Source organism: Podarcis liolepis (assembly GCF_965112155.1).
Source record: "Podarcis liolepis genome assembly, chromosome: 8".
NCBI classification, from domain to species: Eukaryota; Metazoa; Chordata; class Lepidosauria; order Squamata; family Lacertidae; genus Podarcis; species Podarcis liolepis.
This window is the reverse complement of record NC_139560.1, coordinates 88,564,818-88,591,891: the sequence shown is the minus strand read 5'-3', so window position 1 is coordinate 88,591,891 and position 27,074 is coordinate 88,564,818. Positions and strand designations below refer to the sequence as shown.

The window sequence follows — 27,074 nt, the reverse complement described above, 5'->3', positions numbered from 1 at the left end:
CAGCGAAACCCACCCAAGCAGTAGTAGTAGCAGCGGCAGCGGCGGCAGCAATAGCGGGCAGGGAGAAACCCCACGCAAAGCGAGCCCACCCTCCCCCTCCCCCAACACACACATAGAGGGAGGGGGAAGAAGGAGGGAGGGAGGGAAGGAAAGAGGGAGGGAGAAGGGAGGGAGGGAGAGGGAGAGAGGGAACGAGGCAAGGAGAAGGAGGGAGGGCTATCGAGGAGGGTGTTTTCCTTTTCTCTCCCCCCCCCCTTTTTTTTGGATTGCTCTCTCTCCCTCTGTCGTCGCTTGTTGTGGCTGTTAAATTTTAAACTGCCATGCACTCCGCTTCCAGTATGCTAGGAGTCGTGAAAATGGAAGGACACGAGCACACGGAGTGGAGCAACTACTACGGCGAGCCGGAGGTAAATGGCAACTTCTGTCTGTTTGCGTGGGTGGGTGTCTCTCTCGCTCTCTCTGTTTGTGTGTGGGTCCCCCACCCAATCCCCAAGCCTCCTCCTTCTGCTAAAAAACAGGACTCTCTCTCTCTCTCCCTCTCGCCCTCTTTTTATACAACACTGTGTTAGCCTTGAGATAATATTAACTTTGTGATCAAATATTGACTTGCGAAGCCTCCAAATCCTTTGCCATGCCTAGCCGCGCTATCCTAACAAAGTTGTGTTTGGCAGAGAGAGGTTGGGGGGGGGAGAGAGAGGAAGGGCGTTTGAGGGGGGGAGCTATAAGGAACCAGGGGAAGAGGGGGCGCATTTATTGCTCGAAATCTCGCCCTGGGAGGGCTCGGAGTCTGGGGGCAAATGAAACCCAAAGCCGGACAAGAATTCTTTCTTGAATGAGAGGAGCAAAGCTTTACGCACAAGCTCCTGCCGCTCTCCAGGTTGCGCGCCTCCTTGGGATCTTTTCCCTCCTTGAGTCAAATCACATTTCAGGTTCCCTCCTGGAGCCGTCAGCCCCATTTTTACCCTTGGATTTTGAACAGAGCCCCCACGCCGATTTCCATGGCGTTTAATTCTGCCTACGGCTGAGGTCGATGCAATCCTCCCCCGCAGTAAAGAAACAAAGTTGTCGGAAGATCACGACGGATATTCCCTAGTCAGTGTATGAGAAATTCGGGTTGAAATCGAATCCTACCGAAACGAAACACAAATTCTATCGAGTCGTTTTGATGGACCCGGCTTCTGTTGGGTTAAGAAACTATAACACAAGTGACTTGGGAAGTAAATTGCATTGAAACCCAAGAGAATCCCTTAGGGTTGGAAACCGAAAAGCTTCGGGGGAGTCAGATACGGGGGTCTGAGGCTCTAATCCTCTGCGGGCTTAGCTGGGGGTGAGTCCCGCGAAACACAGTGGGGTTTACTTCTGAGTAAGCAAGCATGGGATTGCACGGTTAGACCGGGAAAGTGTGTGCGGTAGAGAGCGGGCTTGCTTTCTGGTAGATTTGCATTAGCATTTGGGTTTTAACGGGAACAATTCCCCAGCCAACGAACAAGGAAATATTTTAAACACCCACCTGGGTCCTCCTTTTCTTCCATCGCAATAAGAAACACGTTACTTGGGCAAAGGCTCATTAAAGACAACAGGAATTTTTAAAATGAGGGTGCAGGAATACTGTTATGACCAGACTGGTCGACTTTCTCCTGTGGCATTAAGGTCCAGATCCTAACAGGTGTTGTTGTTGTTTTGTATGTCATCGATTTCACTGGGACCTGTATCAGCTTAGCGCATTTGGGATCCAAGTGTGCAATGCTTGGACCCCTCTCCTAACCATAGACACGATCGAGTCTAAGTTAGGCGCTCCCCCTGCCCCTTTTAAAATTGTATTTGGCGAGATTTACAAGCCGATCCTCTCCCGTGTTTAAGGTAAAGATAAAGGGACCCCTGACTACTAGGTCCAGTCGTGGCCGACTCTGGGGTTGCGGCGCTCATCTGGCTTTATTGGCCAGGGAGCCGGCGTACAGCTTCCGGGCCGTGTTTACTCGGATGTAAATCTGTCCGGTTTCAATTTAACTGCCCCCCAGATTCAAGCACCTGCTGTAGCCTTCCATTTAAATTCAAGGGGGCCAAGAGTGCCTGGACCATGTTCCCTGGGGCGCTGGGTACTTTCACCTTCCAGCATTGTATCACACAGACTCCGAAGGAGATCGTTACACCAAAGAAAGCTCCCTCGAAATGCGCGGTGGTTGGGGCTGAGGGCTGGGTTGCCCCCGATCCCGTGGCCAGGGAGTTGGGGGTCTCGGGTGGGACGACCCGTGGGCCACCTCCACTAACCGCTGGGCTCCCCGCTCTTGTCGCCTTTGCAGGGTTACTCCACCATGAACGCGGGGCTGGGCATGAACAGCTACATGAGCATGCCCCCCATGGGCACGGCGGGCAACATGACGACGGTGGCGTCCGGCGGCTCCATGGGCATGTCTTACGCGGCCGGCCCGGCGGGCATGAACCTCTCTCCGGGCGCGGGGGCCATGGCCAGCATGGCGGCGCACCTGAGCCCCAGCCTGAGCCCGCTGGGCGCGCAGGCCGGCTCGATGGGGGGCGCGCTGGGCGCCTACTCGGCGCTGAGTCCCGTCGGGGCCGGCGGCAGCGGCGCGTACGGGCAAGCGGCGGGCCTGGGCCGCTCCCGCGACGCCAAGAGCTATCGCCGGAGCTACACGCACGCCAAGCCGCCTTACTCGTACATCTCCCTCATCACTATGGCCATCCAGCAGTCGCCCAACAAGATGCTGACGCTGAGCGAAATCTACCAGTGGATCATGGACCTCTTCCCTTTCTACCGGCAGAACCAGCAGCGCTGGCAGAACTCCATACGCCACTCGCTCTCCTTCAACGACTGCTTCCTCAAGGTGCCGCGCTCGCCGGACAAGCCGGGCAAAGGCTCCTTCTGGACTCTGCACCCGGACTCGGGCAACATGTTCGAGAACGGCTGCTACCTGCGGCGCCAGAAGCGCTTCAAGTGCGACAAGCCGCCGGGCTCCAAACAGCAGCAGCAGCAGAATCAGGGCGCCTCGCCTGCCTCGTCCGCGGGAGCCCCGTCGCAAGGTAAGAAGGCGGCCTCGCAGGCGCCGCAGGAGCGCGACCTGCCCAACGGGGCTCCGGAATCGCCGCACTCCAGCGCCTCCCCTTGCCACGAGCACAAGCGCGCCCTGGCCGACCTGAAGGGCCACCCGGAGCCCGCCCCGTCGCCGGCGCAGCAGCAGCAGCAGCAGCAGCAGCAGCAGCACCTGCTGGCGCAGCATCACGCCCACGCGGGGCTCTCCCACGAGGCGCACCTCAAGGCGGAGCACCATTACGCCTTCAACCACCCCTTCTCCATCACCAACCTGATGTCCTCCACAGAGCAGCAGCAGCACCCCCACCATCCGCACCATCCGCACCAGCACCACCCCCACCCGCACCACCCGCACCACCCGCACCACAAAATGGACCTCAAAGCCTACGAGCAGGTGATGCACTACAGCAGCTACGGCTCGCCGGTGCCCGGCAGCCTGGCCATGGGCTCCGTCACGAACAAAAGCGCCCTGGAGACCTCGCCCTTGGCCGGAGACGCCTCCTATTACCAAGGGGTCTACTCCAGGCCCATCATGAACTCTTCCTAAAGGGCACCCCACCCTTCGGCTCTGCCCACCCCCGAAGGGCCAATGCCCTCTTTCTCTCCCCAGGACAAACCCGAGACTTCTCTGGGCAGGAGGAGATTTGAGATATGATGTAGACTTTGGAAAGAATCCAAACGGTGCCCAAAGCCAGGTCAGTTTATTCCACGGCGTCGCCTCCCGATCCCAATCCATATCCAAAGCCCATCGGACTCAAACAATCCGGTGGGAGCTCCGGCGCCTTTGTATCAACTAAAGATTCTCTAGCCCTATTTTTTAAATGAAAAAGACAACTTTCTATGAGGAGCGCACTGACCCCACCTCTCCCGCGCACCACTTTTGGCAAAGAATCCTGGACTTCGCGCCCCGCTCCTAGTTTAGAAACGGCTCCCGTAATATTTAATCGACGTTTGCTGTTGTGTAATTTAAAGCTCCTTTTTCTTCTACTCTTTTCTCGCCGGCGTCGGGAAAACAGGATTGATCTCCAACAACCGTGGGGCGTGGAAAACATCCAGTTCCGCGGGCTCTTGACCACCGTCACTTTTCTTCAGACACCGATTTAAATTTTATATGAGTTGGAGGTTTCCTTTTAGGAGTCTCCTTGTCTGTTTCTTTATTTTGTTTGTTGCGGGGAGTTATAAATATATCTATTTTTGGGTGTGAAAGTGACACAGAAATAAGTGTGTGTGTGAACCGGTGTTAGATTTCAAAACTGAGGATCAAAAAGACTGTAGCGTTGTGAACTCGGGGGAGGGGGGTACCCAAAAATGGACTTTAGATTGTAATTTGACACAGGAAGTTTTGATGTTACCGGGAGAGTAAACGACTCCGATCGAATTAATTTATCGTTTTTGTACGCTTTATTTATGGTTTATAGATGTGTATTCTGGTAAGGACCGACCAAATTCTCACAAACCATATATTAAATTGCTGTTGGAGATTTTTTTCCCCCTTTCTTAACTTAAACAATAATACCTGTCTGTTATTTTCTAGTATAATGCAAAGAGATGCGGGAAAGATAACGAACTAATTTTAGCTCTTGATATTGCTTGCCAGTGGGCTTACTGTGCTTAGAGTAGACCCCCTCCAAGATGGCCTGTATGAATAACATGCGTATTTAACATGCACATATGAACCTGGAGTATCATGTTTCATACATCATCAAATCTTGTTGGCACGCTTACCATTCCACGTCTAAACTGTGAATAGGACTGCAACCTTACTCACAAATATACACTTTATTCTCAAGTAAAGACAGAGCTGAATCTATGGTAAATCTTTGCCTGATATGCACTAGATTCACAAGCAGTTTGGTTTCAGACTCCCAACTGTTTAGCAAAATTACTTCCCGCTTCCTCCAAAGTAAACTGCTGAAATGAAGGGGGTTGGGGGGTTGTTTTGGGGTTGTGCGAAAGGACTGGGAGCTCAGCTCAGTTCTGATACTGCAGACCAACTCCTAGGCCCAGAATGGGCTCAGAGGCACTAGAATCTGGTTGGTAGATCTTGCGATTCTAGTAAAAAGCAAAATAGATAAGAAAAGCCTAAAATCTGCCAACTCCCTGAGTTGCAGCCCATGGAAGTCCTAGGGCAAGTCGGACTGAAAATGGGGGCTTTCTTGTCGGCAGAGGTTGGACAAAAAAAAATACTCCAGCCTTGTAGATGACCCACGTGGTCCCTTCCAACTCCACAATGCTATGATTCTGTGACTGGGTTGTTAGGCTCTCAGTCGAGAGCCTAACAATGCTGCCTATTCTATGTATGTATGTTATTGCTTTGCCTACTTGACTTTAAATATTGCTTTGTTTATTTGATCCTGTGAAAATTACTTGATAGGAAAACCCATCGGTTACCTTACACATTTGCAATCGGGAAGGCTCCCACGAGTTATACTTGCCTAGACATCCCTGCTGACTCCCGTCCACGACTAGGATTGCAACCTCTGTTAAAAGGGGTATTCTCGACATCTGGGCATCATGATAAGAGTGGAATCATTTACATAATAGCACAGTATTCAGCCAAAGTATTTTTATGACTCATTGATTTCACTTATAATGTTAACCGCATATCTCATTCAATCTCCGGCCTTAAAAGTGCTTCATCTTTGACTGTACCTGATATTCACCCTCGCGTTCCACACAATCGCAGCCAATATAGCAATCCTGAAGTACAACTACTATTAAAGCCACATTATCATACTCCACGCGGGAGGTGGCGGCTTGAAAAGCATAAATCATTGGTTTCAGTGGGTCTACTCTTGAGTACGAGGAACGTTGACTATCACCCACCGAGACTACTCTTGCCTTTCAGAATGAACTGAGCGTGGCTTGCTAGAACCTTTCTCTGCGTCAGAGAAAGCGCGTGAAGCCTCAAGTGCCTAGTGGAAACCAAAACACGCCTGGTTGGGTTAAGAGTTTCGGGACTTTTAAAACAAATTGGTTAGATGGACTCGAATTCTAGCTTCTTTTTCTTTAAAGATTTGGGTTCTAGCTTACTTGAAACGCAGTTAGCAAGAAGGACTGCTTTAACCTAATGCTGGGCAATTCGGAAGTTGTTTGAAAGCTCGATGCTCCTATATTCCTCCTCTTCTGTCCGCCCTCCAGAGCCGTATTCTGCCTCTAAGTCGTCTTTGGATAAACTTCGGGGCTCCTCTTTGGAGGCTCTTAGCGACGGGATGAGTAAATGGCATTCCAATCAGTCCCCATCTTGCTCATGCAGAAATCTGCGCACAACACACGCGCAACAGTGACAGCACATACACACGAGAGGCCTTGCCTGTGGCAGGAGCTGGTCAGAAGGCGAAGGGGAGTTACGAGCTTCCTTTCGCTTGCCGAGTCCAAATGAAACTCAGTCGACTGACTACAAGCCCTCTCGCCCAGTCCGGTGGTGGATCTCGAACCAGTTCTTCAAAGGCAACCAACTATAGTCTTCCCTTTCACACCGATCCTGAAAACAGTTGCAAACGGTAAGTTTAACTTCGGAGTATTGTAAGAATTTAATTGATTTTCAGTGAAACTGATGCGCGTCACCTTAGGCATATTTTACTCAGGAGTAAGGTCTTCAATGGCTTTTGAATATCTTATGATACTTACTTGGAAGTAAGACCTATTGAATTGCGGAGGACTTACTTCTGAGTTCGCGCGCTACGCGTTGTGCCGCACCTCTAGCCGGGCTGCAGGACCGTTGCTCAGAAGGCTCATCCGGAAGGAAGACATTTGATGCTAGTTCCCCCCTAGGAAGGGGGTTTTTGTGTTGGCCTTTCGAGAGCATAGCTTGGCAGGATCTCAAAGACGCAGCACTGAGCCTGGTTAGGAGGAAGGCGGCTTCCAGCGAAGGCTCACTGGATGGGGAATCGATCCACTTGGAATAAACGGGGCATCCTTCCCAAGAAGCAGGTGTAGGGTTCGTGGTCAGTTCATGGGAACTAACCTCGGTTGAATCCCAAGGTTTCCAACTAGACTCAGGTAGAGAAGATTACCTGGCCAGCGGAAGTCAAACAAAACTTCGTTTCTTATTTATTATTATTTACTACATTCATATGCCGCCTCGTCCTCCAAGGAGCTCAAGGTGGTGAGCAAGGCCCCCCCCCTTAGCCACACAACAACCCTGTGAGGCAGGTCAGGCTGAGTGGGAGTGGAAGGCCCAAGGTCACCCGGGGAGCTTCACGGCTGAGCGAGGACTCCGGCCCTGGTCTCCCAGGCTTCGTCCAAGGCACTCACACTCCGGACCCCAAACGGCAGAAACTCAATAGTTTAACCCCAGCCCTCTAGCAGAACTTTAGAGTTTCTAAAGCAGTTCACATAATACTCTGTCTTGTAATCCCGACACCAGCTTGGCAAGGTAGGTCAGTATTATCCTAACATCACAAGTTGCCACTTAAGGAATTCAGGGCAGAAATAAGAGGGGAGGTCCTCATCCCTACCTCAGGCTGCTCGGATATGAGCACTTACCGGGGAGTAAGGTCCACTGAATGTCAGGCAATTCGCTACCGAATAAACACGTATTGGTTGAGGGGTTTTTTTTGTTCCTTTTTCTTTTTTGCTAGCCACTGTGCCTCTGCCTCTGCCACATCTGTAGGGGGCGAGACTGATGTTCTGAGACATTTCACTTGGAGCGCGAACAAAAGGAGGAAAATGCAAAATCGGGCAGCCTAATGGATGGATGCACAGAGCGTACGGAAACCTTTCCTCAGACGTCTACTTAGAAGTGAAGGATTGGCTTTGATTCCGTTCATCGTGTGACGACTTGCATGTCCACTCGGACCACAGCAACTCTTTCTTACCACCTCAAAGATTCCATTACATGCATTCAGGCAAGCGCTTGCGTGAACCCAGCTGAGATCTTCTTCCAGTGCTCCCCGACTGGAGCCCAGATGAACAAAGGTTCTAAGCCCAGTTACTCAAAGAGAGCGCCACTAAATATCATCGTCTACAAATAAGTGTCCTTTAAATCAGTGGGACTTGCTCCCAGATCAGTAGGTGAGTTTTTGAAGCCTTGGTCCCTGCAGTCTTTAGAGTTGCAAACTTATTTTAAGAGAGAGAGAAAGAAGAACCCCTCTCCTGAATTTGGTGAAACGTTCTTCACGTGAATAAATACGATTTAGGACAAGGTGCTATTTTAATACAAAATTGGCAACGTTTATCCCCTTCCCACAGAACAGCCCGACCCCATTCGTGGAGTTCATTGGTACTTACCAGAAAGTCTTGCTAGGACTGTAGCCCATCCTGCCCTTTGCATGTTTGTTCAGAAGTTATTCTGAACGCCATCAGAAGAAACATGCATAGAATTTCAGTTTTTAAAGGAAATGAGTCGTCCTCCGAGTATTTAGGCTTAGGGCGCCGCGTAAATTCATTAAAGAGAGCGCTTCGCACAATGCAGTTCTGCTGAACGTTTGCATTCCAATCCTACATATGTCAAATCCCACTGAGTTCAATGGGTCTTCCAGGTAGGTACCGGTAATTGTAGGGCTGGGAGTCTAAATGTGGTTGGTTAAAGTGGGATGTATAAACAGAACATGTGGCTTTTAAACTGGATATGTTTAGGATCTGGAAACTCATTTCGCAGGGGGTCATTTGCTGCACGAATAAATGGATGGGAAGCAAATGAGAGCTCTCTAGCAGCCTTCCAGCTTCCTCCGGAGTGCATTCTGAAAGATCAGTATCCGATTGCGTTCTCGCTAAAGGTTGTTTCATATACAACACTCACTTGCAGGTGAAATCCTTCCCTGACAAATGTGTGAGCGTCGGATTTCCCCATGCCAATCATAGCTCGACTTTGGGACGAGACAGTGATGTGTGGCGCACACGAGAGAACGAACAGTAGTAGACTTGGTGCATAGAACTATTTCAGAAAAAGCATCTCTTTCCCAGGACTTGGAAGCTACATCTCTACTTGGAAGTAATTCTCACGGAATTTAATAAGATTGCCTTTTGGAAATAATCGTCTTCTTAGTCAGAAAGTGGGGAGGACAGCTTCATATTTGCGAACCTCTGCAAATCAAACACCACAGATTTAACTTCCCTAACCCCTGGAAATGTACCTCTATGGTGCCAGTCGAGACTCGCCAGCGGCTGGTGTTCCAGTAGTCTTCCATAGTCTTCAAGTCGACTATGCATAAAGTCTGCTCTTAGCCTGTGGAGGATTATGACCCTCTTCTAGAAAATGCCATTGGGAGTAACTCTTACTCCAATCCAGAGCCTGCTCACACTTTTGCAGTACCACCAATGTGACAGCACCACATGGATCCAGGTTGTTCTAGTGTACATCTCCAACATACAGAATCAAGTAATTTACAGATTTCCACCGCCATCACTTTTTAACTTGTGTGGAGTCAAATTTTCATTTGCCCTAACCCCCCTAAATTATTATGAGCCACCCTGGCATAAATAGACAAATAATAACCTGTAATAGTTGTTTGTTTTCACCTTCCAATGCAGACAGAACAATATACATATATCTGCCAGTAAACTTTCTGGGGAGTATGCCCCTACTTGTTTTAATTGACATCATCCTCATCATTAATCAATTTTGTATACTCCTCTGCTTCCAAAGATCACAGGGCAGTTCACAACATGAAAATACAAAATACACAATAAAACAAACAAGAACAAATAAGCGCCCCCTCCCACAAACACATTTTAAAAAACCATAGAGTGTTAATCAGCCCAAGGCCTGGCTGAACAGATTATTTCCAGTGAGGTGATGACCAACTTCTTCCAAGTAACTCTGCAGGAAAGCTGCCTGTAAAGGAGAATTAGGCAGACCTTCAGTGGCTTAACCCAGTTGGTGCACAGGTTCCCTGTTTTGGGGAAGATTTGACATTTGAGTACTTCAGTTTTACTGCTGGAATTTTTGACTAAATGCAAAGCAGGTGTAAATGACTTGACACCATGAACCCAAACTTGAGAAATACTGTAACACAGTTGCATTTAAACAAAACAAAAAACCGGCCCATAAAACCACACCCGGCCCTCATAAATGTAGCCTTCCGGGGTGCTCCAGGCCTACCTGGATGGCTGCAGCAAGCCACACCTTGTCAGGAAAGTGCCACTCTTACCTGGATGCTAGTTTGTGAAGTTTTGTATTTCCACCTGTGTAGTAGTTTGCCCAAATTTATAGATATTGATCTATAGATGTGGGTACATTTAAGGTAACTGTTAGAAATATGGTGAATCCTGATGTTCAGCAGAATGTCTTAGGACTGTAGAAGGCCTAGCCTGAAATGTGAGAAATATACTTTTTTTTTTTACATTTACTCCAACAATCTGGTTAATGCTCTTTTACCATGAAAGGAATGAAGGGAACATTCAGACTGAAGACTACTAGTAAATTTCTCTTCTGCCCTAATATTTGCCTGTCTATCCCTCATATCATATCAAAACTTTGGTCATCTGCACCTTAATGATCACACCTCTCTCGACTCTTCCCTCTGCAGGCCTCAGATTCAATCTGCAGGAGGCGACGCGATTGCTTTTTGAAATCCAAAAATAAATTAAAATGTGATCGCCAGTATTTTTCTCTAGGGCATAGAAAGCTGGCCCGTCGGCCAACCTTATTCCCACATTCTAATTTTATTAATTCAGGCTGCATCGTCGAAGCAGCTTTATTTGGATATTTATTTATTTATTTATTTAAATGAATAAATATGTATTTATTTAAATAAAATATCAACTGCTTTCGCTCCGGACAACAGTCTGTCCGCTCCTCGCCCCCCCCCCCCCCCGCACAACGTTTATAGATTTAAGAAGTGATCTAAACTTGCGAATCCCTCTCAAATCCCCCCTCATTGTTTTTTCGGGGAGACTGGGGGCCCCCAAAAGGCACCTTTTAAAAAACAGGCCTGTGCGTGGAGAGGACCCCATTCGGCCGCGCTTCCCCGCCGCCCGCCTGTGTCCCGCGAGGACACACACGTTGTGAAGCAAAGCGGAAAATGTGTGTTCATTACCACATAAAAGGCTCCCGTCGCGCAGAAGAATGGAGGCCTGGAATGGCAGCGATTGCGCGGACAATGGGACGCGAATGTGATGCTCTAACCTGGCCGGGTCCCATCGCGCCTGCGGTCGTTTTAAACTACTTAGCTGTCTCCCACTCCGTTGATCCCGAGCGATAAGATATATACCTCTGCCAAAAGACCTTTTTAAAAAGGAAAAAAGAGAGGGAGGAATGTGCGCGCGCGTGTAGATGTCGTTTAGAGTCGAGGTCTCTTCTTTCCTCTTCGGCCTCCTTTCACATCCTCTTCACGCGTCAGATCGGGGTCGCTTTGCAAAGGACCACACGGTCTGCCTTCCTCATTCAACCCCACCTCCCGTTATTTTGTTTGAACCGCTGGTGATTTAAGTCCCCGCCATCTGCGAATAGGCAAAACCAGTAAACTAACAACAACAACAACAAAATAAATAACTAAATATTTAACGCCAAATTCCAGGAGGGAAACTTCACGCAGCACGTCATTCTTCAGCAAATTTACACAGATATTAGGAGTGCTTCTGCCTGTGTGTACGTGTGCGTGCATGCGTGTGCGTGTGTTTTCTCTGCTCCTTTCGAGCCATTGTGCTTAACTGAATTTTATAACGCTGATCGATATCTTGGTAAAATATTCATTTTTAAACTAGCGGGCAGTGAAATCTTTGCTTTGTGCTAAAGTCAACAGTCGCTCCAATAAATGCCGCGATGCCTTGCCGCCGGGCTGCAGTCAGCGGGGCGCCTGGGCTCGTCACCGTCGCTTCTGCCACCGGCAGCTCCAGGGCATCAGGTAGGGACTTTTCAGCTTGGTGGTGCTGGTGGGCGTCGCTGTGGTTTGCGCTGCTGGCAGCGGGCGGGAGAGGTAGCTGAGAGTCTTGCCTGATTCCTACCTGCTGCCGATCCCCGGTCAGAATCAGGCCTGGGGGGGGGCAGCGGTCATCTCCCCCGACCCCGCAGGTTTAAAATGTGCGTTAGGTTCCCCGTGGCTACGAGAAACCTTCCTCCCCAGCGGAGGAGTGTGAGCTGGGGGCTGCCCCATAGTCATCAGGAAGCCGGGATCGTCCCCTAAAGGTCCTGGCGACCTGATTCTCAAGCGGCCTCCTGGGCTGTTTAAGTTTTACTGGCTGGAGTTGTGGGAAGGAGTGGGTGCGGAACAGAAAAAGTGGATGAGAGAGAGGTGCTGGCTTCTCATGCAGCATGAGTATGCAGGCTTACTCGGAAGCAAGTGCCACTGAGCTCAGTGGGCTTTCTGGCGGGCCGCTGGGCCTGATCCAGCAGGTTTTTCTTTTGCTTGGGAGAGGCGAGCTTTTTTACCCGCCTCGCCTCTCCCCTTTTCGGAATCGACCTTGTTGACGTTCGGAGCAGCTGGCGGGTCTTAACAGCTGTGCTCTTCTTCTCGGCTTCTGCGCCAGCCCCCCGCCCTCGGCCGACTCCTTCCTTGAGCCTTCAGAAGGAGCAGGCCGCCACGCTGTGCAGGCTTACCTGGGAGTGAGCCCAGATGAGGACATTCTTCCAAGTAAGCCGGCATAGGATCACACTGCAGGGAAATGGCTTGAAAAGAGTTATAAACACTTCTTAAAAACTGGGGTTTTAAAACCGAAATTCCCAAGACTGCAAAGGACTTGAACGGGATGGAGGCGGCTCATGGGACAGCTGTGTGGCCGCGGAAGCCTGAGGTCGCAACCCCTGGACACATGGGCCTTTGGGGCAATGCGTAGTCTGCAATGCACGGTGACTCTCAGCTGCGCACCGAGAAGTCCTCCTGTCTGCGCTACCTTTGCCCATTTCTCATTCCTTCCGATTCGGTTTGCTCAGAACTTCCCGCTGGATCGTGCTCTTTCTTATACAGTACAGAGAAGCGAACCTTTGGCGCGAAGCCGCCACGATCCCTGGACAGGGCGGTTGCATTTCCAAATTTTCTACACCACTTTGCGAAGTAGCTCTGGTTAAAAAAGAGAGTTAAATGCGTATTTTTCAATTTGTGTGCGTGTGTGAAAAGTGCTTTGGAATTATTTCTGCCCCACAACACCACCCGAAGGTCGCACGTTGTGTAGTAACGGAGAGATGAGTGAGCACGGAGGGAAAGCTCGGACAACAAGGGCGAGATTCAGTCCAGCCCAGCCAAGCCTATTCAGGCAACGTTGACTTGAAGGAGATTAACTTCGTCTTTTGCTCCCTTTGCCCATTTATCATATATCTTTATTAAAGACCCCTCCCCCCCATTTTACAGATACAAAACTGAAGTGAAGTCGTAATCTCCCCAAAAACCTCAACTAGGACCCACGTCTTTCAGTAGCTTTTAAATTGGTCGACCAATCTCTGCCCCTCAGAACATCAGATGTAGAGGGGCTAAGCTGTTTTCTGTATCGAAATCTCTATGGGGGGCGGCATTTTAGGAAAAAGTGGAGGGACACGCCATATCTCCTCAGTGGATTTGACTCTCCTTGCCTCGGTGACCTTGACTTGCAAGGCCTTTCCCCCTCCCTCTTTAACGCCATCCCAGGCCACGACAACTGTTGGGGAGCAGTGTCGGGGGAAAGGCGAGCAGATCCAGAGGAGTTACTTCGGGAAAGAAAGCGAGAGGTCTTCTTCTCGGTAGGAAGCCTGTGTGCTGGCGGCGCGGCCTCCGGCTGGGGCTTGCAGCGGAGAGAGGGAGGGGGGAGGAGTTCCTCATCTGATTTCCCCTCCATCTAAACTGACGTGACAGCTTATATTTCCCGAACAAGATGGGATCTCTGCAGGACACACACAGAGGCTAATGGTTTTTCAATAATTAATACTCCCCTAGACCACTCGTAATGCGGCCTCTCGGATTTGTCAATTACTTGTCATTAAATGAGTGTCTATCCACGTCCTTCCCTTCGGGTCTTTCGATAGAGGGCTGAGGGAAGAAAATCACCTCCAGCCTCGTCTCCAAGAAGCCCAGGCAGCCTGATCTCAGCTGGGAGAGGCGCTCAGTGTTTGTGATAGGCGGTCAGGCAGGCAGGCAAGGCGCAGCTTCTTCAGAGTCGGGCGAGAGGCTTGCAGAAAGCGCCAGGAGCCGGCGCTTGGAAATAGATTTAATCTGCCAAATGGGCAATTTTGTGTTTCCGATCCTTATCCTTCTTTTGGCAAGATTTTTTTAAAAAGGAAAATGAGTGCATAAATAGTAAACATACTTCGTCTAGGCAGAAACCAATCTCCCCTTCGAAGCAAGATTGCCAACATTTTCTTTCACTGCTCCTGTGCAGCCAGACCAAGAAACTTCGCTAAAATTCACTGCGCCAGCAGACTACAGTTTAAAAGCACAGCAGCAGGGCTGGCAACACCCCCCCCCGCCGGCCTTTATAAGGATTATTAATAAAATGGAATTCGGACAATTCAGCGAATTATTGAATTTGGGCCCAGTCTGACGGCTGCGCTCTGGAACATGCTCACATCACTTCTGAGTCTGTTCAGAGTGCTGTTTTTTCTAGGAACTGAATAATCACAACCAGCATCTAGCATACCGAGGACTGGGGCGTGAGGTGGAGTAGGCAGAGCTGTCAAGGCAGAAGACACCACAGAGCTATTCATTTTAGAAATCCCCTCTAGTTCTGGAGGGAACTAAAGCAAACTGTGGTTCGACCCCCCCCCCGTCCTTTTAACCCTTACGCCATAATGTGATGGCGACGAAGAGTCACATAGCCGAGAGTCACATAGGTAAAAGGGATTAGGTCCCCGCCCCAAGGAGTTTACCATCTAAATTTCATTCCCCTCCCCCCAATTTTACTTCCAAGCCAAAGTTAAGCACTTGTAAGCTTCCAAGAGGTCAGTTTAGAGCATTTTTGGTGGGGGGCGGCGGAGATAGTCGGGGGGCCTACAAGTACCGGGTGCTGCGCCTCTGCCCCATTCAAGCCAAAGAGAACCAGATCTCCCCAATATCTCCTGCTGTGGTAGAAGATGGATCCGGGAGCCAGCCTATCTCTAGTTGAACCCTGTCCTAAATTTAGAGGCGAGAGGCGCAAGGCGGGCGCAGGAGACATACAATGAGGGTTAAGAGCTCGCAAGGCAGCATTTTGCAAGGGGGGGGGCAGAACGAGGAAGGGGGTGGGAACGTCTAGGCTGATTGTAAAGAAACATTTCCATTCCATCCACCAAAGGAACAATCCGGCGCTGCATTCCAGAGGCGGAGGGCGCTTAGTTGCAAAGGCGACGTGGATCAACCAAGACCCAGAAAGCGCGCTGCGCCTTTTTTCGTCTAGCTAACCGTAGATGGGATGGGAGGACGAGGCCCCCCGACTCCCCTCTGCGTCCCCGGCCCCGCTCCTCCTCGGCGCCCCCCTGCGCCCTCGTTGCTGCCTTAAGAAGCATACATACGCTGAGGCGTCCTCGCCGCTATGGCAACCGTGTCTAGCATTGTCTATACAGCGGAAAGCCACCGCCTCCCTCCTTAGGGCAGTTTAGTCCACTCCGTCCTCAGGACTCCCCTCCTTGTCCATCTCCCGGCCGATGCCCCCCCTCGGCCTCCTGCTCTTCTCTGTTTAGGTGGCACAAGTGTAAGCAGCGTTTGACCCTCTTTAACTGCCTGGAGACTTTCCTCGATGAACAGTTCAGGGTAACCCCAACCCCCCACAGCACACACCCACACCTAGGAATCTCCTTTTGGGGACCCGGCGCGGCACCGTAAGGTGGCGGAAGACTTTGGCAAAGAAGGAGCTCCCTGAATCACAAAAGACGCACCCCAGATGGGAAACGCAGTTTTTTCGAGGCAAGTTAGATGGATTTCAATGGGATGCACTTCCCTAGTAATAAGAATGGTCAGGTGAACCAAGACGGCAGCGCTCGTGCCCCTTTAGTTGCTGCAGGAGAGAGGACATTTCAGCTGCTATGGTTTATCATGCAACCTATAGTTAGTAAATTTCCATTTTCTGTGGAGCAACGGAAGGTGCAGGAGTCCTGTTCTCTTCATTATCCAGCGATTCAAACTTTCATAGAGGTTTATGAGTCTTATTTCCTTTTCAACACATCTCACCCTAAGTCCAAGTGTCCAGAACACCTATTAATCCTGAAGGAGAAAAGAGCGTTGCGGCTGCGCTGCGTCAATGTGTTTTAATGCCATGTATACAGAAAGCTCGGCTGTCAGGGGATTAGCCAGGCAGCTTTGCAGTCTCGAACATTTAAAACCTTTTCTGGAAAGAGAAGTCGAACTGACACGCAGCCTCCACTGATGCGTGTTTACTCAGGAGGAAACCCCGTGGAACTGGGCTTAGCCCCAGGTAAGCATATGGACTCAAAAATGCAATGCCTCTTGAGTTCAATAGTCGCAGGTTAGTGGCTGAAGAAGGACTGCAGCTTTGCAGCCCCAAACTATGCATGCTTACGCAGACGTAGGCTCCATATGCTCAACCGAGTTTACTCCCAAGCAAGTGTCCTAACTGAGGAGTCAACTCCACTGATCTGAACTGAAATTCATCACGGTTTTGATCGGGTAAACTTGCACCCAACTGGAGGGGATTTAGTTCTTTGGAAATCTGCGAGACTAGCAATACTTTGGTATTTGGGGGCGGCTGAATTGGACCCACAGAAACAACGTGGCTCCCTGGACTAATCCTGACTTGGTTTCATGCAACATTGCTTCAATATTGAACTAACAGACTATTTCCCCTTTCCTTTCCTTTTTTTAACGCATGAAATTGCTTCAGAAGTCGACTTTTTCTAAAGGAAAAAGACCTGGGGGGGGGGGAAAATAACAAGAAACCTCACCCGCCCGCCCGCCCCTGGCGCTTTACACCCGTATATGTTAACTCAACCAGTTAAGAATAGACCCGCCGGTTCGCTACTCTGTCAAGAATTCTGCCATTCACCGCTGTAATAGAAGGGCAGAAATCATCTAATTGTGCATCCCTATTTTATCCTCGTCTTCTCCTCCCCCCACCAACTCTTTTCTTTACTTCCCATCAAAACAAAACCAAACCAAAAAAAGCCCCACACCTCTTTCTCTGTTGGGAGTCTGGTAATGACATGCAAGGATGGGCTGAAAGACAACCAGACATCAAAGCACAAAGAAAATGACATTTCCCGCACTTTGATAAGAAAGTCACACTCCTCACTTTCGCCCCCTCCCTTCTCTCCTTTCTTAAAGGCAAACCCACCAGCCCCCAAGGGCGGCCGCAAGCTCTGAGTTGGGCACCCAAAACCTTCTTCTTTTTCGCATCTTGCATCTTTTGCCGCCACCCTTTCGTAAACAGGGCAAGTCCCTTGGGTGCCCCAGAAGATTGTTGGACTTGGGGGCCGAGCAAAACAGCAACAACATTTATTGGGGATAAGGAAACACTGGTGTGGGGGTGGGGAAGACACACGCTTGGGACCGAGATGGAGCTAATTATTGCGATGGGTAAGAAGGAGCTGGAACACCCAAGTCGAACTGAGCCCGTCTCCCGGGAGACTGATGGAGACCTATTTTACAAGCTGTAATTCCGCTTTAGACGATTGCAGGCTAAAGTCAATTCACACCCTCTTCTTTCTTCTAGAAATATTCCTAATCCTGCCGTTCAAGCGGGGAATTCTCTCGCCTTTCGCTCCACCGATATTAATCTAGAAACTTCATAGAAGGAAGCCGGATAATTGTGGGTTGGGTGGGCGGAAAGAAAAGGGGTTCACCCCACCAGTTTAACTACCTCGGCAACGTCTAACCTTCGAAAAAGTAAAAATTAAACGGGGAGATATGTCGTTCGGTGATTTATGGTCCCTTGCTCTGTTATTTTATTATATGAACGAAGCGAGAATTTTTCTTTTGATAGCCTTATTCTTGTTCTGTCAATTTGAGAAGGGTTTGAGCAGTTTGCTACTAATGTGTGTGTGCGCGCGCGCGCGTGTGTGTAGTGAAAATATAATAATTCATTTGGATGTATCTAATTAGTAAAATAAATGGATACGCGCCCTTGAACAAAGTGAGACTGACTCCTGAGTTAGTGTACATGGCAATTGGTGTAAGCAGACTTATTTGGCAGACTAAATCGGCCTTTCTTTTGAACAGATAAATAGAGCTGCGTTGTAAAGTTGGTTTTATACGCATATACCTGAGAGTAAGTCTAATTGAACTTAATTCTCCTTTACTTCTCAGTAGATATGCATACGAGTGTATTGCAATAGTGCCATCCTACCCACGTCTACTTGCAAGTAAGCCGCATTGACTTACTGTTTGGAAAGTGCATGTAGGTTCGCACCCTGCTATCCAGTCCAGGTTTAGGAATCCTTCATATCCCACTGAAGCAAGTGGTCAGCTAGCTTTGAAGTCTGCTCCTTCCTACTCTTACTCGGAAGTAAGGCCAACTGGTTTCAGCAGTTATACTTTACATGCCTACATGATACTGAACTCGCTACGAGGATTTTTTAAAAAGGATTTTTTTTACTATTTTTAGCAAAATTGGCAATAAAAACATATAAATTCATATATTTTAGAAAGTAAATAATTAAAATACCTATTTGCTCCCTCCAATTGCTTAATCCTTATCAATACCAAAAAAGCAATTTCATTTCACTGATACTTCTAGCCAGTTCGCTTTGTCAGTTTGGTATGATAGAAGACGAAAAGAAAAGAAAAGAAAAAGTTTGCATTCCAGCATTAAGTCCTCCAGATCCCCAAACAAACAGGTGCAAAATTAAAATATAGTAAGCTATGCATTAAAAACCCCCAGGCTAGAGACAATAAATCAAGGGTCATGTGCAATTTGATACCATTTTTAAAGGTGGAGGCGCTGGGTTAATTTGCACTCAAAGCCATGATTGTCTGTCCTGACTTTTTCATTCTAACTGCTTTCCCCAAATCTTTGCAAAGTTAAAATTCAGAAGGGAAGCAATTCTCCTACCAGCAGGGAAGAGGCCTTGCCAAACAAGCACCCAAAGAACAAGAATTATTTAGAGCAAAATTAATCTCATATATAAATGGCAGCCAACTTTGCAATCAGATCTGGTTGCCGTGCCTCTAACAGCGGCTTGATCTGCAACCCTCCTTCGTGGAGGTGAGAGGAATTCATCTCAATTTGCTGCAGACGGAACTGCTGTTAAAAGTGCAGGTACAGATGCCCGCTGAAGAGTTGACATCCTCACACACGATTAGGATGTAATATTATGTAGTCTGTGGCCGCAGCATCAGTCCAGATTTGTGGACTGAGTCGCATGCAGGAGCCGTTCAGTGGGACTTAATTTCTGGTAAAGTGTGTTTAAGTTGGAAGCCTTAATTAACAATGCCGTTCAGAATGAATAATCCACTCATTCATTTGCGTTCTAGATCCAGCTTCGGCTCTGCGGTCCCTCACTTTCTCTTCCACCCGCGCGGGGCCTTCGCCTTTCTGGGAGACTTTAAGCAAGTTAATAGGGAAGCATGTTTCGTGGAAATCAATGGGTCGCTTCGAAGTTACGCTTTAGCTCCTAGGTGTGTGAAACCCATTCCATCTTTCTGTAGGTTTCATACCATATTTGGTATATGCAAACAATACCGGCAGCAATCCTATAGACTTGTAGGTGAATTTTATGGATCTCAGCGGGATTTGTTTCCGAAAAAACATCAGCCCCTATCTGGCTGACTTTCACTAAGGTAAAGGTACCCCTGCCCGTACGGGCCAGTCTTGACAGACCCTAGGGTTGGGCGCCCATCTCGCTTAAGAGGCCGGGGGCCAGCGCTGTCTGCAGACACTTCCGGGTCACGTGGCCACCGTGACAAGCTGCATCTGGCGAGCCAGCGCAGCACACGGAACGCCGTTTACTTTCCCGCTGGTAAGCTGTCCCTACTTATCTACTTGCACCCGGAGGTGCTTTCCAACTGCTAGGTGGGCAGGAGCTGGGACCGAAGGACGGGAGCGCACCCCGCCGCGGGGATTCGAACAGCCGACCATGCGATCGGCAAGTCCTAGGCGCCGAGGTTTTACCCACAGCGCCACCCGCGTCCCTAGACTTTCACTAGAATTCGAAATTCGGGTGGTGGGGAGAAGATAATCCACAAATGTGGATCTGACACAAATTCCTGAAGCCAAGTGAGTTTTGCCTCGCAGGACAAACCAGATTATGACCAACAGTCTACTCGGAAGTAAGCATCACAGAGTCCCATGACGTTTAACCTCAGGTTTGTGTGCACAGGATTGCAGTTTAGATGCTGAAGGCCACATCCCACCCCAAAACAAGCATCTTAAGTTTACTTGATACAATTATATAAGAGTTGGACACAACAAGGTTATAATAAACTGGACACGCATGGTTACTGGAAGGTAAACTCCAGTGAGATCAATTGGGATTTACTCTCAAGTAAGCGTGCATAGTATTACAGCCTTAACAATTCTTATATTTGGTGGGCTATTATAACTACTACCGTTATTGTAGTTCAGATATTTATTGAGGAAATAAATGTTTTGATTGAATCTTTTAAAGTAATGTAAGTCTGCGTAACTTTAATAGAGGGTCTGCTAAGCGCCGACGCGCAAAGCTATTCATTTCAAAGTGACGTCTGATCCAAAGTCAATTCGTCTGCTTCGGAGTAAATGGCAGGCGCTAGCCGGTTCAGTAGCCAGCCATCTGCAACCCTGAGCAGAAGGCAAAAATCCCCACAACTTTTTGGGATAAGGGTTCTTAATCAAACCCTTACCCAATCAAAGCCAATGAGATTAATCACTGAGTAAACATGCATAGGATTGCACGCAGGTACTGTTTGCTGAACGCTGAAGCAGGTCGTTGCGAGATCAAAAAGTGTGACACCCTTAGGCTAGTTGGAGCAGGTCTGAACACTTCATGGGAGTGATTCAAGAGATTCATCTCCTTCCTTCCAAGCGCTCCATAGCATGGTTTTCGGAAAGATCATGAACGTATGAACCTGTCTTATACCAAGGGCTGATCGAGTTCACTTACTCGCACCACCGGCAGGCGCTTTCCAGGGTCTTCCCATGGGACTGTCGCCTATTGGGGGAGCAAGGGACTTCGGCCCCTAGGAGTAGGCAGGGAGTGGGGGGGGGTAGTTCAGGAGGACAGCCCCACTCTTTCCAGCACCTCACTTCCATGGAGCCCCAAGAAGAAGGGAGAATTGCGATGCTATCCTTCCTTGGACTCCGTCCTATGCAACCTTACAAAAGACTCTCATCCTTCTCTAATCGCGACTCGGTGAATGAAACCTGCTCTAGTTTCCAGCAGATAAAAAGCACATCCCCCCGCCCCTGCTTATCTTCTCTGACATCAAGCCACTGGAAGCCGTTTATCTCAGGTGCCTTTAACCTGCGGTTATCAGCCTGCTGGACTCATTTAGGGGAGCTCAGCTCGGTAACCTGAGACAAGGCTCCATTGATTGTCGAGAGCGTCCTTTAGATTCCACCCTCTCTGGGTAAACATCGCCAAGGAGCTGGCCTCGTCCCCCCCCCAACCGAGCCACTTGCAGCGAGCGACATCTCCCCTCATCCCAGAGGTCGCTGCCTCTTAAAACGTCTCGCGACGAATTCCTAAGGACAAAGAGGGGTGCATGGATGTGCGTGTGTGAGAGAGAGATCCAGCAGGTGGGCATTTAGAGCTGCTGCGGGTGCTCTGACACCTGACTGGCAGGTGTTACGTTCATGGGGTCTCCAGCTTACTTCCAAAGGCGGGGGGGGGGCACAGGTTTGCAAAAGGAGCGTTTGCAGCCAGAAAAAAAGCAAAAATGAGGGGTCCTCCGCGTGTTTTACGCGCGGGTGCTGATGACAGAGAAGCGGAGAATTCTGCAGCCCTGTTACGTACGTTGAATCCCAACGGGTCTTGCTAAGCCAGGGAGGGAGCTGTAATAGTCAGGATGAACCAAACCCACTGTAGCAGGGTGATGAGGATGAGGATGATAACAAATAGTTGAAGCATTTTGGGTACTCACTTATGTGGAACTTTTTGTGTGGGGAGGTTATCTGGGTTGTGAAGGCGTCAAAGTGTCCAGGGCTCTTAACAACTAAATACTTTACGGTTTGTTAAAGCAATATAATAATTGCTTGTTTTTTTCTTTCTTTTTTATATCAGCATATTGCCCAAATCCCATTCATCAATACAGCTTTAAAAGGTTTAAATAGAAAAGGTATGCAAACATTTTAAATAAAATATAGGTGCCTTAGGCATATTAAGCCACGTGTGGGTGAGCTTGTTGTTTATCAGGGAAAAGCTTAAAAATCATTTTAGTGTCGTCTTTTTCACTCCCTTTCACACGTAACACAACAGAATCTAGGGATCATCAGAGGTATGCGCTTCATTCCGAGAGCCAGGGATTAAAATTCGTCCTGGCCGGTTGGCTTCCTCCGATTAATCAGGGCATTTAGCTGATTAATCGACCCATTAAAGTGCCCTAACTCTCCAACAGTTTGACTTCACCCCGGAAGGCGCACTTTTCTTCCATTGTCTCCCGAGACAGACCGATGACAACTAACCAAAGCATCCGTGGGGGAGGGGGTGATGGTTTTGTTTTTATTATGTATTTTGTCTTTTTATATTGTACTTTTGTGCTGCGAACCGCCCTAAGATCTCCAGATGAAGAGCGGTATATAAATTTAATAAATGAACAATGGTTTAGAATCCAGTCTTGACGGTGGGCGTTATGGGAGGCGAAGACCCTGCCTGGAAGTCGGTGGGACTTGACACCTGCGTTCTCAGGCCGAGCTGCTTCTTCGCTCTAGGCTGCTCATTTCGTTCTCCGCCAGTCTTCAACGGACTGAAAAAGGAGTTGTTCGGTTCTATTGAAGCAACACCCACAGAAGGCGGTGCTGGCGGGGGTTGCCACAAGGGCTGAAGGACCATACTGGTGGTTTTCGTTATTGGGAAGAATCACCATTTTGCTGGAGAAAAGCAGGAGGAAATGTATATTTAAAGCAAACATAATAAGAGGGACATCTCTAACTATGTGGACGTGCCCTGTCTGCTGCCCACTGAAAAAGGAAGCGTTTTTAAAAAGGAAGAAGAAAAGGTGCTGCAGGAATCATGTCAGCCCGGCATGGCCAGCTCAAGGGCTGGGAGGTCATTTGACTGAGGGCGGCCTGGACTGCCCAGCGTAGCTCCAGCTGCACCACTGCCGGTCCCCGCTAGCTCGCCAACCCCTTCAGAGTGAACTTGCTGCAGAGTCCTTTCTGGAGGGCCGGGTACTCCGTGGCCTGTTACTACAGGAGCTCTCGCTGGTGGGTGGAAAGGGGCAGCTCTGAAACCCCTTCCATTCAAGGGATGAATTGCGGCGCTCAGGCTTCGAAACGCATTTCGTTGTCAGTAGAAAAAGGTTCGTCTGGACTTGAGGGCAAGGCTTTTTTCGCTTTGAACATTCACATTTCCACACTGTTTCATCGATTCGATCTGTGTGGTTTATCGACTTCTGGAGCCCCTCCCAGAGGAATCTGAGGATCGACGGTCTGTCTAGAAAGGGCATAAATAACACCAACCATAACCGCAACTTGCCATCCTATCCACGTCCTATTACTCTTCTCCAAAGGCGGGTCCCCCCTCCCAAAGCGCAGGCACAGTCCCGTCAGTTTCGACGCTTGCCCACTGCAGGTCCTCTCCTTCCTTTCCAGAATGTTCCTCTCCGCATCGTTTGCAGCGGGGATCCTGCCATCATCGTGCATGGTTAGCTGGCTCGTTCAGTTAGAGCTGACGGAAGTGCCCCCGGGCAAAGGCTGGCGCTGACCGTGGCGAAGGCCTCGCCTGTGCCAGGTGGAAAGGTTCGACGAGCGGGCAGTGCTGTTTACTGCGCAGAATAGGAGCCAATTCCTATGAAGACCCAGCCCCCCCAATAAAATATTTGAGGGGTCCGCTCCCCCCAGTTGATTGGCATTGCCATTCAAATGGTGTGCGTGTGCATAATTATGTGATCAATTATGCGGGATGGAGCTTACCTGCCCCCGCTAATTTATTCAAGTTGGCACCCCTGCTGCCAATGAAGTCTCACCAGCTTCAAGTGGGCGCTCCTAAGCTTTCTTGGAGGTAAGGTTCTCGTGGTGTCCCCGGGCCTTCCTTCCAAGCAAACTCAACCTTAAAATCTCGGTTTTTCGTAGACAAGAGCTGGCAAGAGGGAGCGATCCAGGTTTATTTGCAGCCACTGGTTGGGCCGGACTCATCCCAGCCGTAGACTACCGAAGGGTTAAAAAGAGCGATCCCGACACCCCCCCCCCGCCGGCCAGGTGCTTTGCGCAGAAGTGCCGCGCGCAGCTGCGCTCGAGAGGAGGACTATGTCTTTGGGGATGTGCTCCGTCTTGCAAAACTATTTTTCAGGTGGAGTCTGCTGATAGCAGCGTTTGCAGACTCCGAAACGTGATTTTCCGAAAAGCATTTTTCGGCTTGTTCAGGCCCAGTGAGCACGGAGGGGGAGCGAAGATGGGGCTCAGTATTTACAGTAGAAATCAAGCATGAAATTGAATGTTAACCGTTTCTTTTAACAAATGCAAATCCAATTGAAGCCGCAGAGGGAGGACCCAGTTAGAGGTGTAGCAACCTAGCGGAGCTCTCGCGAGAAAGGAAACATAACGTTGACATTTTGCTCATGAGGCAAATTTGAGAAGCGCCGACCCCAAGAGTAAGTTAAATGTTAAATGGTAGCACTGAAAAGTCTATTTAAAACTAAGCATGGGATGATCCAGGCCAAATGAAGCTAATTTAACTCCCTTGGACAGACTTTTAACCTCTTGCTCATTGTGACCATAAGCCAGGTTCTGGAAGTCTATCGAGAAACAGGTAGTTGAGATCAACAGTCATAAGGAAGTTACTTGCAAATAACCAGTTAACTTCCATGGTTTGCAAAAGAAACGCATCCCCCCCCCATATGTGTGCACAGGATCTCAATTTCTTAAAAAGCGGAGCTGCCTCCTTTATAGTCTCCCTTGGGAGAGCGACCAGCAAGGGTTGGGTTGGGGGCTTGAGTGATGTTTCTGAAAATGTTAGCTCACTTACAGGTTACCAATATCTCCAGGGCATTTGCTCCCGAAAGCCTCCAGGCCAATCCCTTTGGCAGGGCCTACTCAAGACATTTTGGCAGCTGTGGTGAACCACCAAATGGTGCCTCCCCTCCAGAGAAGAAAGACGGAATGCAGATCACATCAAACAAAGGGAGAATGAAGATAGCTCAGTTGGTTAGAGCATGGTGGTGATAATGCCAAGGTTGCAGGTTCAGTCCCCTTATGGGACAACTGCATTGCCAGGTGTTAGACTAGAAGATCCTCAGAGTCCCTTCCAACTTTACAATTCTATGATTCTATGATATTCAGTGGGAACTATTGTCCCTGTGGATCCTGCTGCCTGAGGTGGTTGCCTCACCTTGCCTCATGGGTGGGCTGGCCCCAGCGGCGTAGCGTGAGTTGTCAGCACCCGGGGCAACGCAAGTAATTTGCGCCCCCTAACCCGGGGCAAGGCACGTAATTTGCGCCCCCCCAACCTCTAACCTGCGAGTTGCCGCTGGCACTGCCGCCCAAACGACGCCGCTTGCCCGGAGGAGGAAGGGGGCAGAGAGGCGAGGAAAATGCAACGGCCCAGCCGCTGCAGCAGCAGCGGCGGAGGCGGGGCTGTGAGGAGGGGCTGCCTGGCGCGTCCTCCGCGGCGAGCGCTGAGAGCCGCTGCCTGCCGGGCGCCTTCAGCCGGGCGCCGCGAGACATGCGGCTCTGCTACAGCCTGCGCCCGAGGCTCTTCAGCGACTCCGGAGGCAGCGAGCGCGCCCCCCCCAGATGTTGCGCCCGGTGCGGCTGGCACCCCTGGCACCCCCACGCTACGCCACTGGCTGGCCCTGCCCTTAGTGAGGAATAGCTAACATGGTCCTCCAGAGATTGTCAGACTCCAGGATCCCTTAGCTCCAGTGGCCAGGGTTCAGGATCTTGGGAGCTGCAGTCCAAGCACCTCTGATGGACCACAGAGACAGCTCCTCAACCTTAGGGTGAATTAACACTTGGCATGCCCTCCAACATTATTTTTGCACCTGTGTGTTGAAGTTTCTCATGAATGTACATCTTCCATTAAGCACGTGGGAGAAAAGAGAACAACTAACAATGGAACCCTAAGTCTGCTTCGACTTCATTTCCAATTGGACTTACTGTGTACAGTGGTGCCTCGCAAGACGAAATTAATTCGTTCCGCGAGTTTTGTCGTCTTGCGATTTTTTTCGTCTTGCGAAACACGGTGTCGGGAAAGTTTTGGAAAAGCTTCAAAAATCACCAAAGTCTTAAAAAACTTCAAAAAAGGCTACCACACCGCGTTCTATGAGTTGCTCCTCGAAGTCAAGTCGCAACTGTATTAACGGTGTTAAGAAAAAGGAAACAAACTTGCAAGACGTTTCCGTCTTGCGAAGCAAGCCCATAGGGAAAATCGTCTTGCGAAGCGACTCAAAAAACCAAAAACCCTTTCGTCTAGCGAGTTTTTTGTCTTGCGAGGCATTCGTCTTGCGAGGTACCACTGTATAATATTACAGCCTGTGCAAAGAGTTGGATGGTGGCCCAAATGTTCCAAGCTGGAAACAAACGTGTATTCTCACACAAAGCTTAATGCCAACATATTTTGTGGTCTATATATTTTATTGAGCAAACATGTGCACTGCATGTTTATAATGGTTTATAATGAAAATGGTTTATAATGAAAATGGGAAAAATAATCCCCAGAATATCCATTTGCATTGCAGATGTTTGCAATGTAGGGGTTAGACCTGTGAGACCAGAGTTCAAATCCTTCCTCGACCATGAGGCTCATGGGGTGACTTTGGGCCAGTCACGGCCTCTCAGCCTAATCTACCTCTCATGGTGGTGGTTGTGGGTGTTCAAAGAGGATGGTGAGAATCATGTATGCCATCTTGAGCTCCATAGAGAAAAGGATGGGATATAAATGTAATGATTAATAAAACAAATGGTTCTTTCCCACTTTCTGTTCCAAAAGAGGATCAACCACAATTCAAATCTCATAGTTGAAAACCATGTTCACCCAGGAGAAGTTAACAGCTCATTTCTCGGTAGTGGCGCCCGCCCTGTGGAACGCCCTCCCATCAGATGTCAAAGAGATAAATAATTACCTGACATTCAGAAGACATCTTAAGGCAGCCCTGTTCAGGGAAGTTTTTAATATGTA

The 27,074-nt window shown here is 49.2% G+C and overlaps 1 protein-coding gene and 3 long non-coding RNA genes across 4 annotated transcripts in view; 2 read left to right on the top strand and 2 right to left on the bottom strand.

Moving 5' to 3' along the window:
* Positions 1-4,428, top strand: FOXA2 (forkhead box A2). The gene is made up of 2 exons (XM_083519476.1): positions 1-407; positions 2,301-4,428. Exons 1-2 carry the CDS (start codon positions 321-323, stop codon positions 3,591-3,593), a joined length of 1,380 nt encoding a protein of 459 aa, XP_083375602.1. The 5' UTR covers positions 1-320; the 3' UTR covers positions 3,594-4,428.
* LOC310714483 lies at positions 4,429-21,627 on the bottom strand. Its single transcript, XR_014529827.1, has 2 exons — positions 20,904-21,627; positions 4,429-6,530 (listed from the first exon to the last, which is right to left on the bottom strand). It is a non-coding gene; the product is annotated as an uncharacterized lncRNA (long non-coding RNA).
* Positions 9,548-11,012, bottom strand: LOC310714479. Its single transcript, XR_014529822.1, has 2 exons — positions 10,908-11,012; positions 9,548-10,553 (listed from the first exon to the last, which is right to left on the bottom strand). It is a non-coding gene; the product is annotated as an uncharacterized lncRNA (long non-coding RNA).
* The window catches only part of LOC310714417, a 41,951-nt gene continuing 26,639 nt past the window's right edge, over positions 11,763-27,074 (top strand). The window contains exon 1 of the long non-coding RNA XR_014529729.1: positions 11,763-11,835. This is a non-coding gene — a long non-coding RNA (uncharacterized lncRNA). The remainder of the gene's footprint in view (positions 11,836-27,074) is intronic.